Genomic DNA, 15,843 nt, shown 5'->3' with positions numbered 1-15,843 from the left:
GCCGGTTGCACAAAAAAAAGGGTGATGGAGAGATGAGGTGGAGATTGGCAGCACAGTGGAGATGGCAAGACGGAGTCACAATGGCCGCTATGCTATGGGGCACCAAGAGAAAAAAGCTCTAAGCAAAAACGGAACAAACAGAAAAACTGCACAGGCAGGGAGGAGGAGGAGGAGGAGGGGGGTGGAGAAGAGGAAGGGAATAGGGGTGAAGGAGGGAGGAATGAGGAAGAAGCAAACTGAGATATCATACATAATGACATGACAATAATATTATTATTTAGTAGATTGATATATGACAGATATACAATTGAAATGGTATAATTGTAAAAATTAATGAATAAATGACTAATTTTTATTGTCATATGTTTGTGCATCAATTAGGTGTTTACATTACAAATTTGATCAAAACAAAATTACAATTTTAACCAGAAAAATATTATCATGGTGCTTTTACACTGTAATCAGCCTTCTAAATGTAATGAAAGAATTGAGTAATTTTGCCTTCCAAATAGAGGCAAATATAAAGACTCTAGTTTTCCGGAGTTTTAATTTTTTTGAAAATAAAATAGAAATATTATAAAAGTTTAATATATTAGTAAATACAAACCCACTGCTATATGGAACGAACTAAAATTATGAAAATATCCCAAAATAGTACCTTTGAATCGAACATAAATTGGAATAAGAGTAATGTTACATACTACACCTTCATCTCGATTTTGTTTTTTTTGTTTTTAATAATAATTGATCTAAGAGTTGATAAGCACTATCATATTATTTCAATAAAATAAAAAAGAATATTGGAGATGTAATATATATCATTACTCATATGCCAAAGGTCTCTTGGGCGTAGCCAAATGCCACATATGAATTCCCTGTTTGTATGTGCATTGAGCTTGCATGTAATATGAAATGTGCCAAATACTATATTGAGTTAAAAAATCGAGTTCTTTTTAGGGATTACTTTCTTTTATGGTCCGTGTGATTTGAAATTTTAACAAATAACCTCCTTAGTTTTAAAAAATGATTAATCACTCTTCGAGGTAAGTAAAAAAAAACAAATTAACCTCTACAATTAGAAAAGTTGACAAAATCAGTTATGATACATCGAGCAGAGATCAAACCACCCCCAAGGCCATGGGGGTGGTTCGACCACTCCCTTTGAACATATTTGGGGGTGGCAATGGCCAATGGAGCATTGGAAAGGAAACCCTACCATTCGAATGCCATAAAGTAACCGTTTGAATGATGTGGCAGGAAGCCACATAGGATAAATTGAAAAACCCTGTCATTTGAATGACTTGAGGATGATTTTAATGGTGATAAACTACATGCAATTTAGATAAGTCTAAAACTGGCAAACATGAGGGGATGGCTTATTAAAGCCTCCGAATGAAACCCTACTGACCATTTGGTCATCCAAAGCCACCCGAGAGAGAAAGAGAATAAAAAAAAAATTGAAGAGTTCTTGGCTTCAAGGCCTCTGTTGGAAGATAAAGCATTATCAAGTTTTTATCAAGAGTACATTAATATACATAATTGAACACAACTCTAGCACAAAAGTCTAAGCTAATGGGCTAAGGTCCACTTAGGTATATTAAGTACTTTTTTTTTTATTATTATTATTTTTCAATGTGGGACACAACACTCATTAGTGCACCCACAACAACTTCAATAAGGTAAACCTTCACATTTTACATAAGCTAATTTCATTTATAAAGCATGCTTTAGTTATGATTTTGCTAGCATATATGTGACTCATGTGAAACCTTACACTTATAATGTTTTGCTAGCATGTGAATCTCATATTTCTTATTTTACATTAATGGATAAATAGAAATAATAATGTACTTGTGTGACATGACCACGATATATTATTATAATATGAAGAAGAAAAAAAAAAAGTGACATTTATAAACATGTGGTGTGTGTATATGATCACTTCATCACCCGATCAACGGAATGTAAAGTACGGATCCATGAGTAGAAGACATGCAATTAATAGAATTAGGTCAGTAAAATAATTGATGATCAGTTCGTCACGCAATAGTTTGTCATCTCCATAAATGCGAATCGTATGACACATGTACATGCATGCATGGCCCCTAGCTGTTTCAGGTATAGAATAATTAAAGCCATCCTAGAAGCTCGATCCATACATGCATGCATATATATATTGCATGCCTATCCGTCTATGGGGTAGGGTGGGATCGTGAAATCTAAACAAGGGTAGTACTATACCCATGCGCGCACCCGCTAAGCTGTCAGTTTTCATATGTGATTTCTTTTTACGTGGAAAAAGATGTGTCAATAATAAATGAATTGACAGATAGATACATAATTTCTCTACGTCTGTTTAGTTTACATCTTTTTTTTTTCATATATACAACGGTAACATAAATAAGATGCTATTATTTGGATTTTGGAGAGAAAGATTGTTCTTCATCAATCGAGTTACTGCATGTACGTAACATATTCACTGCACCTTACAATTTGTCACAAACTGGTAATTAAATGGAAGAATTACTTATTAATGTTGGCAAATTAATTAAGGATTTTTGGACTAATTAATTTCATAATTCATAAATTACTGCAAATTCTAATAAATTAATTAATATATCTTAACCATATACATCTTGTAAATATGAACAATTATTATTATTATTATCTTTTTCCTACATTAATGAAATTTTATGAATATCCATCCTTTAGAAAGCCTTGAAGACTTTACTATGTGATTTATTCAAGTTGGGATGTTTCAATCAATGGATGAATTATGGATTAAAACTTTAAAGGACATGGCTAATTTGGTCATAGTGCCAATTAAAAATTGATCAATGCATTCATGATTCATATAGATATATATTCTTTAATTTACATTATTGTAATTTATTTGATATGTAATGATTTACATGTGGTCATGAAGATCATCATATTGAATCTTAAATTTCCAACACGCTAACTCGCCCTAATGATCACATAGAGAGTCATAATCCTTTTTTGGATTCAACTAGATGGCACTATTAATAGAATGTAATAATCATTTTTACTTAATCTAAAAAAGGCCCTTATAAGAATGAGATATATATGATGGGGGCTCAACTGAGCTCCATCTAAGACCAAACTTTTGTAGACTTATATTTTGATTTTTTGCCTCTTTTTTAAAATTTCAATTTTGAACCTGACACAACTTTTATATAATAAGTAAAAATTGAGTTTTAGATGAGGTTCAGTTGAGCTCCTATTATATCTCATCATGGCGGTCATATATAAAATAAGGAACTCGTTTAGATAAACCTTAACGAGGAAGAATATTAACTATAAAACTTCCATTAAGTCCATAGTCCCGCCTTCATGTTATCAAATAGTTTATGTATACGAGTTATGTTCACGAATGTTAATTGAGTCAAATAGAGTTTATGCGAGTATGTATCTCATCACCCAAATGTTAATTAAGGTTACCAAAAGAATATGTAAATCAACGACAATGTTATAGGCTTAAGAAAGAAATGCAAAAGAAACAATGAAGTTGTAGGTTTTACCTTGAGAAAACGGATGAAAGAACAATAATCTGCCTCCGGGGCTGACAAAAATCGTCAGTTTCGGGCTCTTCTCTCTTCTCCCCTCCACTCTCACACCCTTGGAGGCTAGAAAACGTGCATATGAGGTTCTCTAGGGTTTTTGAAGTTAAAAATGGTTGAAGGTCGAGTTTTAGGGTTCTAAGGTGCTCAAAAACAATTTTCTGTCACATGCATTAGTATCGATCATCTAAATGATAGGATCGATTCTCTTGGACCAAAATCTATCCTACTTATGGGAGGATCGATCATCCATTTTCTTTTCTTTTTAGAAAATACAAGATCATCATCGAAAAACGCCATTATGTGATCAATTCAAGTTAAAAATATCTAGAATGAATAAATTATGTGGCGTTTGGATTGGGTAATCTTTTAGGATTAATTCTGCGTTTGGTTGCCTTTAAATAAAGAGAATTCACATGTCCATGGGTATCTGGATTCCTCCCCAATTGTCTATGGGAATGTGGATTCTCTTCTAAAGAGGTGAGAATTCACATTTTCTTGGCGTTGGGAAAGGTTTTTTTTTTTTTTTCTTTAAAGGACAAAAAATGCCCATCTTTTTTTATTGATAGAGTGCGCTAAACATTCTTGTGCACGCAACCTAAACATATTTGATTTGTCAATTCTTAGACCATACAAAAAAATCTCTCCCTAGGCCAAGTAAAAAACTCTCTCACATGGAGATCCTTTTATTTCTTCGCCGACTTGTAAAAAAAAAAAAAAATCAAATAGTATAGACAGTTTATATATTGGAAAATAAAAGAAAACAATGGTTTATATATAAATTATTTCCCTTGTCATTTTTTGTTTAATTTTTAAATATTCTTGTTTCAAACAGCCTTATGCACTTGAGGAGAGAAATTAACAAAATTAATTTTGGGGAGCTGCATAAATAATTATTATAGGATGCCTAAGAGTAAACTAAACATGTAAATCTCATATTCCTAGAAATCCTATCAAATTTCTAGTAATTTATCACGTGAGTTTAGTCACATTTCTAAAAATTCATATTCTAAGATAGAACATCTCCAGCAATAGCTATTTTAGCTACTCAAAGTACACCATTTTCTATTTTAGTTATTAGTTTTTTAATAAAACTCCAACAAATTATCTATTAACTTCTCTACTTGTTTTAAATATTATTTTTATTGTTTTTTACTGGAGAAGAAGAGGGAGAGAGAGAGGGGAGAGAAAAATAATTATAATAAGGGTTAAATACTTTTTTGCCCATTCGGTTTTCATTTTTATTACAACTGGTATCTTGGTTATGAATAAAGACAAAGATGGTACTTCCATCTAACTTTCATTCAAAATTTGACGGAAATCTATGTCAGCGCCCATAAAACATGACACGTGTCCATATACGTATTTAAAAATTAAAATGATTAAAAACTCTTAAAATTTTATTTTTTTAAAAAAATAAATAAATAAAGGAGCCACCCCGGCCAGTTTGGGGGTGGCCCCAAGCTGCAAAGTGGGGGTGGCCGAAGCCACTGGTCCCCTGTTGGAAGCCACTCCAGACCGGCCGATCAGCCACCCCTTTCTTTTTTTTAAAAAAAAAAAAGAATTAAAAAAATTAAAAGATTTTTAATCATTTTATTTTTAATTAGGTATATGGACACGTGTTAAGTTGTTAGGGGCGCTAATGTGGATTTTCGTCAAATTTTAGATGAAAGTTAGATGGATGTATTATCTTCGTCTTTATCCATAATCGAAGTACCAGTTGTGATAAAAACAAAAGCTGATGAGGAAAAAAATAAAATTGTTAAAACATAAAAAACAAAAATATTTAACCCTTAAAATAATTGTAGAATGTCTACAGTAAACTTTCATATAGCGGAAACCGGAGGCGAAAAACTGCTTAGTATTTTAGAGACATAACATTGTTGATCAAAACGTGAATGCCGAGAGGAATGTTAGATTCTCGAACCGAGTGCAGCATACATGGCTTTGGTTATAAAGCTCATTAAAGGTGATTGAGACTCATAGTTGAATTGTGGATATGTTATGTTGTTTTCGGCTCTAATGTAAAAGGCACCTTGACAATGATTTAAGGATGTTTTGGAATACGTTTATGCAGCAAAGGAATGGCAAGACTGCAAATGTAGCTTAATGGACAGACCGACAGAAGTTTTCATATATAGTCGAGAAAACTGTACATTTTGCAAGAATCAGACACCTCAGCAATTCAGCATCAAGGCCCCCACCACATTAATGTGGCTTGATTTGATCAAAGCGGCGATTTTGTTGCTACTGTACGTGGTATGCACAAAAATCACAAGGGTCTTAGACTTTAGTCTATGAAATACTTCAAAGCCCTTGAATTTTGCACCGTTGTCTCTTGTTCTTTCTCCCTTTTTCTACACTTTGGTGACAAATTTTCCAGCAAATCAGTTGGGTGATTGAAGACATGTCATATCATGCTATATTTCACAAACCAGAAAAATCATTCAATAAAATCTTAATTAACACCAATTTCCTTGGATTAAGGATTCATGCATCATTCATCCTAAGAGAGAAGTGAATTTTTTATTTATGCGTTTTGAATGGTATTTTTTGTTTGAAAAATGTTACCGTTCTTCGTGGTGTTCTCATCATCCTATGTGAATATTGTTATCTAAAAAAATAAAGAAAGAAAGTGAAAAATGAACGAAAATATACCATGGTAGTTGAAGTCTCTTATTACGTTGATATAGATTCATAGGTGCTCATTGAATGGGATTCATTGATTTTTAGGTAAAAATTAAATGTGCCTAATTCAAGATGTCGAGGACCATTAATTCCAACTGCTTTCTGTGTTGTCTTGCGCAAGTCTCCCATAACTATTTACTCATTCCATGGATTTTTAATTCATCACCAACAACTATATATGATGGACATTCTTAAAAAAAAAAAAAAAAATTATATTTAATAATATTTTGGTTTAATTCTATCTTAATAGTTAATACCCAAACTTTTATTTTTTTTATTTTTCTTGTTCAAAACCTAGGGTTTTGGTGCTTTTTTCTAGGCAATTTTCTAATAAAATATTCTTTTTTCTTTTCAATTTTCTCCTCACTACCGCTCAGCCTACTGCCTACCGGGGTCACGGAGTTCCAACCCTTGTGATGATGGTCAAACTCCGAGGCCGATTGAGAGAGAGAGGAAAAAAGATAGAGGTGAGAGAGAAGATATCATAGTTCGTTTGGCATTACGATTTTGCAATCCAAAAGTCTCATTCTACTTGTCAATACCGACAGCAATAAAATTTGTAGTAAGATTAAAATTGTTGACTTCTTAAACAAAATCACGAAAAATATCTCATTTTGGGATTGCTTTACATTTTCAAATCATAGGTAATGTGGTCTACTTTTAAAAACACCCGATTTTAAAATTATAACATTAAAAGTTAAATTGTAATTTTACCAAATATCTAACAATATTTTAAAAAAATTACAATTTCAAATCGTACATTTTAAAATTGTTATTTTTTAAATCGCAGGTTTTAAAACTGAAACACTATACAAACCCAAAGAGAAAGATGATTGAGAGAAGGGATATATAGTAATTGGGAAGAGAGAAATTGAGAGGGTATAATTGAAAAGAAAAAAAGAAAAAAAATCAGTTAAACAATAGTGGTGGTTGATGAGAAAATGATCAAAATCCGTGTCTCAAACTAGATATATTTGAAAATTTGGTAGTAAAATAGAAATAGATCACAACAAGAGAGGTGTGCGATAAAAAGTTTACTTAATGGCTTGTTTGGGATTGTGTTTGAAAGGTGTAAAAGTGCTTTTAAAAATCAAAAGTTCGTTTAAAGAAAAAATTACTCATTTGATAAAAAAAATTAAAAAATTAAAAGCCCTTTTAACTGTCCAAAGAGCCTAAAATGGCAAAAAAATACTTTTAGTAAAAGTTTAAAAATGAAACTTTTGCCCAAAAGCTTTTTTTGACTTAAAGCCTGTTTAGGATTGTGTTTGAGAAATAGAGCTTTTAAGTCAAAAAGAGCTTTTGGCCTAAAGCTTTATTTTTAATCTTTTGTCAAAAATGATTTTTGATCATTTTAAGGCTTTTTGAATCTTTAAAAGCGCTTTTAATTAATTTTATCAAACAAGTATTTTTTTCTTCAAACGAATTTTTTAAGTGTTAAAAATACTTTTAGACTCCTAAAAGTGCAATCCTAAACAGGCCCTTAAAAAGCTTAGTTTTTCAAACGCAATCCTAATCCGTCTCTTAAATCAACGATCTGTATAGGATGCACTACTTTTTCCCATATCTAATTCATTGATGGCCAATTAGTCACGTTAGATGACAAAATCAACATTTTTAGTATTTTTTTAAAAAATATATATATAAATTTAGTCAAATTGTTTTTCTTGGTTTCTTCCTTTTTTATTATTAGACTGATTATTTAGTTCAACGACACAACTTCTTTATAGAAAACCGTGTTGAGAAAATAAAAGCTTCAATTGCGATGTTTTATGATTTAACAAAAGCTTATCGACCAATCATGACTGTTGATATGAATGACTAAAGAGAGAGTATATAGTGCAATCCTGTTGACGGAAAAGAACCGAAAGAAGCTATGGATCGTGATTTATTGATGAAACAAAAGCACACCAATCAAATGATGTTGTTTGAGATGAATGATTGCAAAAGATCATGAATAAAAACAAACAAACAAATAGTGTTTGTGAAAATTATGTTGATTGGAAATAATGATGCTTATCACGAAATTGCCTTGTTTTTGGTCGTTTGATTGGACCACAATTTTTCCTTCTCATTCTTGTCTTTCTGCTACAAAATACATCACTCATTTTGGCTCTCAATAATACAATGCAATTATATATACACTCATTTATTTTTTTAACTACATCTAACTATGAACGGGTTATTAACCGTTAATAACTGTTAAATGTGTAACCACAAGGGTAAACAATTGGCTTTTTTTTTTAACTAATTGCTTAGAACGATACGATTAGCAGTGGTAAAGTAGGCAAAGGGGATTAATAACTACCGGCCTATATATATATATATATATATAGCAAAATGACATTATTTTAGTATAGAATTTCATATCAAAACACTAAAGCATGCTCAAAAAGAGGCCCAAAACTACAAAATAGGCTTAAACGGACCATACTTGAGAAAGCAGTTATCATGGTACAATTTTGACATAAATAACCGTTAATTCACGATAAAGACAATTGCTTAAGCTAGTACGGTTAGCGATTAGAGACAATAGCTATTAACCTTTACAGCCTATAGAGCCCTACAACTAATATCTTAACTTTTTTTTTTTTTTTGACATGTCCACACAAGAGAAAGGGAAAGAGGATTCGAATTAGTGACCTCCACTTCATAAGATGTGATCCACAGTCGATTGAGCTATCCCTTGCAGACCATCTTAGTTTACCATTTTCTAAGTTTAATTAATGGTATAAATAACATACTAATATAAATGAATTAAATAAACTTTTCTACTTATAGGAGGCTTTATAAAGCTCTTAGGTACGGATAAATATACACACAAATTCTTCTCTTGACATTTCCAAACAAAAACTTCTTTTAAAGACGAACCCTTCAAGTTTTTGTCAATCTTCCTTGAATTGTTACTCTTAAGAACTAAGAGAATTTTCTTCCTACATCATAAGACTAAAAAAAATAAAAAATAAAAATTCATTAACTAAAATAAATGAGAACAACACAATTATTATAAGATTAATTGAGAATAACACATTCTTTCAAGTCCTATTATTTTGGGAGGGGGCCATTTTGTTTCCCAAGTCTTATTATTTTATATTTCAACATTTTGGAGAGATGCCGGGAGGGTGAGATTTTGGTGGAGCCGCCGCCGGCCCCCCTCTCTCTTTTAAGACGTGTCTACCGAAAGTAAAAAATAAAAAAGAAAGAAGTACAACATTATTGAAGAGCCAAGTAAAAAGTTCCTTTAAAAATAAAAGAAAAAAGTTTGTCTAATAATTGAAAAAAAAAAAAAGGAAAAAATGCAAAATCAGTCCCAGTGGTTTATGTGATTTGTAATTAAATCCATGTAGTATCAAAATGAACTCAAATGTCCATAAGGTATGCCAAAGAAATAATTCAGTCCCTATAATCAAATTCTGTTCACTGAATTAACAGATTATGATAACATGAAAGGTTAGAGCCAATAAATTTGTGATATTTGTCATATTTAAGTCATTAAATAAACCACAATGACTAGTTTTTCATTTTTTCTATTAAAAAAACTAATACTAGGAGATGTCTTTTTGGCACATGCTTGAACTTAGACCTCCCAGACACGATAATTAACTTTGTTAATATCTAATAATGACAATAAGATTAGATTTTGTTCAATAAGTATAGAATCTTAGAGACATATATCCACTTCTCCTAGTAACGCTCCTGATATGTCGAAGAGATCTACATCAACACAAGATAATAACCATGATCAGAAGCCACAACAACATTCAGATTCAAACCATAAATAAGATTAAATTTGTATAATCTGCATAACATATTTAGATATTCTATATACAATTTGAGCTGTATTTGTAATCACAAATACCACTTGTAGTTATCTCATGTAATTAATTGACAACATTAATTCTGAGATTCTACATGGTATCAGAGCAACAATTACTAATATCCATTTTTTTTTCTTCCTTTTCTTATTCTTCCTTTCTTACCATGCCGAATTGCCGATACCCTCTTCCACCCACTACCAAACTCGACCACTGGTAACTTTCACCAACTTCAATATGGGGAACAATTTGAGGCGGCCGGATTTAAGTTGGTGGCGGAGTTTGGTCGTTGGTGGAAGAGGGTGTCAACATGGGAAGAACAAGAAGAAAAAAAATGGACGTATTATGGCTGTGATACCATACAGAATCTTAGAGTTGTTATGGTTGCTGCAATATCAAACACTGGTTTAGGCCTTTTTATATATAAGGGATTCAGTTATATGAGATAACTACAGATGGTGTTTGTGATTACAAATACAACTCAAACTACGCGTAGCTTAACAAATTTAATCTTATCTATTAATGTTTGAATTTGAATGCTGTGGCTTCTTATCTTGAGTTGATGTACATCTCTTCGACATATCAGAAGCCTTACTATGAGAAGTGGATATGTCTCTAACAATAAGTGAGTCGTGTGTGTCTTTCGATGTTGAAGGACCTACCACACATACTCTTGAAGACACCATTGTTAAGGGCAATATGCTCTCAATCATCCACATGATACAAAAAACTTAATTTTTATTGACTACCCATTAGTGACATTTTAAGGCCAAAAAAATCACTAAACTTTAGTGACGTGTTAGTGGTGACGTGTGTGGGAGATCAAAAATCAGGGTATCGGTACTGAAATTTTAGTGGCTTGTGGATTTACCACACATCACCAATTGGTGACATGTGAAATCCCACACGTCACTTAAATTTTGGTGACGTGTTGAAATTGCCATGTCACCTTTTTGGTGACATGCCATTTTTACCACTTTTTCCATTCTTGTACAAGGATAAATGATTTTGAAACCTTTGGAATGTAGAATGAACAACAAAAGCTAAGGTTGAAATGAAATGAGTTACACATTAATGAACATTTTTAAGTTTGGTTGAGATTTGAGAATGGCTTGACTTTAGTAAACCATTCATTGAGACTCAACGGTAACTATAACATTTGATCAAGTAAAATGTTTTGTTTGAAGTATATTTGATATAAAGCTTCGAACTCGAAATTCAAACATATTGTCATATAAGTAAACACTTAAGAGCATGCAATTGGGAGTATGTGTAGCATTATTTCTTGTGATAAATTCCTTTTTGGTCACCATGGGATACTTTTAAAAACACTTTAGAGAAGAGAGTATAAGAAAGAAAGAGAGCTTTAGGTGTTATCTGAGTTCCCGTGCTTCAAAACACCTTTAAGAGATTTTAATTCACACAAAATCACAGGCAATCTTGATTCTTCAACATTGTATTTGTGATGTGTAAAATCCGAAAGAGTCCGAAGACGGTGTGGAGTCAACTTGCATGGTGAGGTTGAGGCAACATGAGATTTTAACAAATGGATCATGAACAAAGGGTTCTAAGGTATATTGATTAGTTAAAAAGTGTGAGGAGTACAGTCAGAGACTGTGGGGTTAAGTTTATGTGCAAGTTCTACTTTAAGTCCTGCACATATTGCCTTTTAGTGGCGGACTATAAATAAGTCTTGTATATGAATAATGTGTCTTTTTTCTCGTGTGGATAATCTATATATAAAAATCGGTATATAGATCAATAACACCTATTTACACCTATGTTGACACGTGTGATTGGAAGGTGCTAAATTTTTTTTAGTGGCTGACATTACTTCCATAAGAGAACAATGAATTTCCACTGGAAACAAATGAAAAGGAAAACATATCTCGGGTAATTCAAGATCAAATATGGCAATGAATAATCATTCAAAAATCTCAACTTTAGAAAACTGCAAAAATACAAAATCCCTCCTCACAGAAGTTTTTCACTTAGAAAACAAACTGAAAAACACAAATACTGCATTTACCCTACAGCAGCCAATCAAGTTCTGAGGCTTGACATGTATGCTCCAAGACAACAGGGCAACATAAAGTAAAGTTTTCTAATTAACTAAAAAGCTTAGATGGGGGAAATTGCAAAAGTAGGCCGAGTTCAAGAATCTGCAATGGTAACTTCAACCTCAACACCAGGTTCAATAGTAATAGAGGTAATCTGCTTAACAACATCTGGGGAGCTGAAGAGGTCAATGACTCGCTTGTGGACGCGAAGCTCAAATCTATCCCATGTGTTAGTACCTGCAAACCAGAAACCAAGACTTACAAAATTATTCAAACAAGAAAGTACAGCAAAGAAATCATAATAAACCTATATTCAGAATAACTAGCAAAAAGGAATATGAAAGCATATGCGTGACCAAAACTTAGTTGACATAAGACCATAAAATGGTTTACTTTTCCAGGTCACTAAGCAACAAGGCATATGTAGCATGATCATGAGACTTATATATTTGAGCCCCTCGGTCTTTCCTTTTACAGTTTAAAGAAAGCCAATATTAGCATAAACAATAAACATGGTGATAAGTGAGGTACACACATACTGAACAGTGCAATAAGTTGCAATGACTACTCTGAAGTGTCTCTAGTAACACTATTAATATATTCATTAGAACTAACATAGGACAAGAACATAGCTACAAAAAATGTTGAATAAGAGCCTAATTTTACAGGTCGGCTTTGATTAGGTTCAGAATGAAGTAATGCTAATCCAGCCTTCAGTCATGCAATGAGATGAGCCCATAGATTCAAGGCTTGCTGCCAGTCAATATTCTCAGTGTCAAAATTAAAGACAAAACAGTCTTTACCTTTTATGTTTACATAATGAGACAACTTCAACCCCAAGCCCTAGACAGCTCAATTTTTTGGATCTCTCCCTATTTGCCTTTTAGTTGTGATACAAACACCCAAAAGAGACAATTTCACATCTTACTTTCATATTTCTTCCAATACTCACTTTCCTTCATTAAGTAGGACACAATGCACCATTCCACCATTGAGGCAAGTGATGACAGAATGCAGAAAAGAAACTAATGTATATGGAACAAACAGGCCAGAGTACCAAGCGTGTCACAATGATGGAACCATACACCAAAAAAGCGGATACACAAGTAACAGCAAGCTAACTAACTAAAATGGATAAGATAGGATTATCTAATGAATATTGAAAAACAATGAGGAAAATGATGCAGATATTTTTTTTTAAGCCAAGCATTGGATTCTAAGTAAAGCAAGAAATCAAAATATACCTTCACCACAAGGGGACTTCCTGGTGGTGATGTGCAGAACCTTGGTGGGCATTCTCACTGGTCCCTTAACCCTCAACCGCTTGTCCTTGGCACCGCGAACCAAATCAGCACAAACTATCAATCACAAAAGAAACCAAACCTCAGTCCAATAGATGCCAAGTGCTCCAAACATTTCAAGATGCAAAAAGAATTGACCCTCCTCAAAAACTAACGAAAAACAAATCAGAAAAACTAGGAAAAACCCATATAAAAAACCCCATCGCTGAAAGTTGATATAAGATATGAGATTGAAAAAACCATGAAAAACTTAATAATATTACAGAAACCGAAACTCCACAGTCAATAATAAAATCCCAAATGGTTCATATCTAATATGGAAGATAAACCAAAATTCATCTCAGAACAACTAAACCCAATCAATCCTGAGATAACAATCAAAGAGTATCCCATCTCTAACATTAAACCATTCTCAGAAAAAAATTGCCCGGCTGTGAATTCCACCAGAATGAAAACAAGGAAATCCGATGTTTATAATCAGACATTCCATTGCCTCTATAACTACACTCGCATACTCAAGAGAGCAGCCTCTTCAACATCCAAAGGAGGAAGGGGCTCCTTTTTTGTTTAATACGGTTCCTTTTTCCATACCTGACCCCTTATTTTTGCTCTAACAATGTATGTGCCAAAACGAAAAGAAAAATGAAAGCAAAAAAACAAAGTTGGGGTACCTTTCTCGAGGTTCTTAACGTTCTTGGAGGAGAGAGTGATCCTGATCTTGTGAATCTGTTCCTGGGTTTCCTCCACACCCTGCTGCTTCGGCGGCTTCATTGCGTACGCCATCTTTTCTCGCTTCCTTTTCTGCCAAAAACGAATAACAAATGGGTCTCAGTCCGCCGCTTTTTCTCATTAATTCAACAAAAGAATGCCAGTTCAAATCATTTAAAAAAAAAAAAAAAGGATAAATGAGTTCAAATCATTTTTATTGCAAAAACTAACTTAAAAGGTGAAAGACCTAAGCTTCTCTGTGTGATACGAGGAAGAGAGAGGCGAACCTTGTGGCCGACAGGAGGGAGGCGATGGCGCTGCTACTGCCTCTTTGCTCAGCCTCAGAGAAAAGGAAGTGGAATTGGAAGCAATTCTTCTGGGGTTAGGGTTTTGGTAACATTTCTTTTTTGGGAGTGTAATGGGCCACATTCCATTCAACAGTTGGGTTGAGTGTAGCCCAAATCATGGATGTGGCTGGGATTTTTCCAGATCTGATAATGGGCAAGACGGGCCAGTAGATGCTTTCTACTGTTTTAATCTTCTTCTTTTTTTCTTTTTTTCTTTTTTCTCTCTTTTGAATTTTTTTGTTTTATGTAGCATAAATCGTGGAATTGAAGGGAAGGCTAAATTCGTATCTTCACTATGCTTGAATAATGGTGGTGATACAATAAATTATCAATAGGCCATTACATTGAAATTAATTAGGCAATTGGAGCTCGCCACATGGCAAGCATCCAAGGAATATTCCATTAAAATGGGCACACATTTCCAAATACGCACATTATGTTCTCCTTATTCGCATACATGCGCATATTCACCTCTTCTTTCCTCACTCTCTCTCTATTCGGTTTTCTCTCAACAACTGTTGACTAACTTAAGCATCAGAGACTCCTTCTATCTTTACAGACAGACAGTTTTTCGCTAATCTTTCTCCCTCACTTTGCACGAGCTTCATTGCCAATCCAGCCATCTAAAAATATGCTTCAACAAATCAAATAGATTCTCCACTCTCCGCAATAAGATGGAAAAACATCATAGCTTGTATACTAGGAAAAATCAATGAACATAACAATATTTATAGTGGATCATGGCATGGTCGTTAATAGCTCAATGGTAATGACAAATATTCTGCAGTGGCAATGGCAAGGGAGGTAGTGATAAGTCGAAATGGCACTAGCAATTAAGTGATGGATTTGCTTTTCTGATGGCTCATATCATCAGCGGTTTCGCCAACTTGGAATATGAGATATTTTCCTCTTGAAACACAAGAAATGCTACTCCCGGTGCTTATAGACTTTTCAAAGCAAAATGTTTTTCATTTCCTATTTTGTTAGGTTTTCCAGTTGTTATTTTCATCTAGAGTATCAGTCTTTCATTAGACTTTTTTTTTCTCTTTTTTTTTCATTAGACATTATTTAACTTCACTTAAGTCCTTTGAACAGGAGAATTGAATTATGTGAGTTTTTTCTTTCGTTCTTTCTTTTTTTTTTTTTTTTTTCATTTTTTAAGTCACATAATTTTATTATTATTATTATTCTTTTTTTTTTCTTTTTTTTTTTTGAAAAAACAGTAGATAACCAAACTACAGAAAATGATCTTTCCCACTTATAATTTGGATCGAGGGGAGCAGACTAGGCGATATAAAAATGTGGCCAAAGTTGCCTCTACTTGCAGCTCATTTTGCCACATAGTG

At 33.1% G+C, this 15,843-nt stretch overlaps 1 protein-coding gene across 1 annotated transcript; it reads right to left on the bottom strand.

Moving 5' to 3' along the window:
- Nucleotides 1-12,005: 12,005 nt before the first annotated feature.
- Nucleotides 12,006-14,546, bottom strand: LOC132180607 (small ribosomal subunit protein uS10y). The gene is made up of 4 exons (XM_059593495.1): nucleotides 14,438-14,546; nucleotides 14,114-14,243; nucleotides 13,386-13,499; nucleotides 12,006-12,378 (listed from the first exon to the last, which is right to left on the bottom strand). The coding sequence occupies exons 2-4, from the start codon at nucleotides 14,223-14,225 to the stop codon at nucleotides 12,236-12,238; spliced, it is 369 nt and encodes a 122-aa protein (XP_059449478.1). The 5' UTR covers nucleotides 14,226-14,243; nucleotides 14,438-14,546; the 3' UTR covers nucleotides 12,006-12,235.
- Nucleotides 14,547-15,843: the final 1,297 nt, after the last annotated feature.

Source organism: Corylus avellana, chromosome ca5, assembly GCF_901000735.1.
Source record: "Corylus avellana chromosome ca5, CavTom2PMs-1.0".
Taxonomy (NCBI): Eukaryota; Viridiplantae; Streptophyta; class Magnoliopsida; order Fagales; family Betulaceae; genus Corylus; species Corylus avellana.
Note: the sequence above shows the minus strand (reverse complement) of the source record. Positions and strands in the feature narration are given on the sequence as shown.

Coding starts and splice junctions, on each gene's coding strand:
- LOC132180607 (XM_059593495.1), bottom strand. CDS start 14,225: ATGGCGTACGCAATGAAGCCGCCGAAGCAGCAGGGTGTGGAGGAAACC. Junction 13,500..14,113: donor CGTTAAGAACCTCGAGAAAG/GTACCCCAACTT, acceptor TGTGATTGATAG/TTTGTGCTGATTTGGTTCGC. Junction 12,379..13,385: donor GAAGTCCCCTTGTGGTGAAG/GTATATTTTGAT, acceptor TCTGGTTTGCAG/GTACTAACACATGGGATAGA.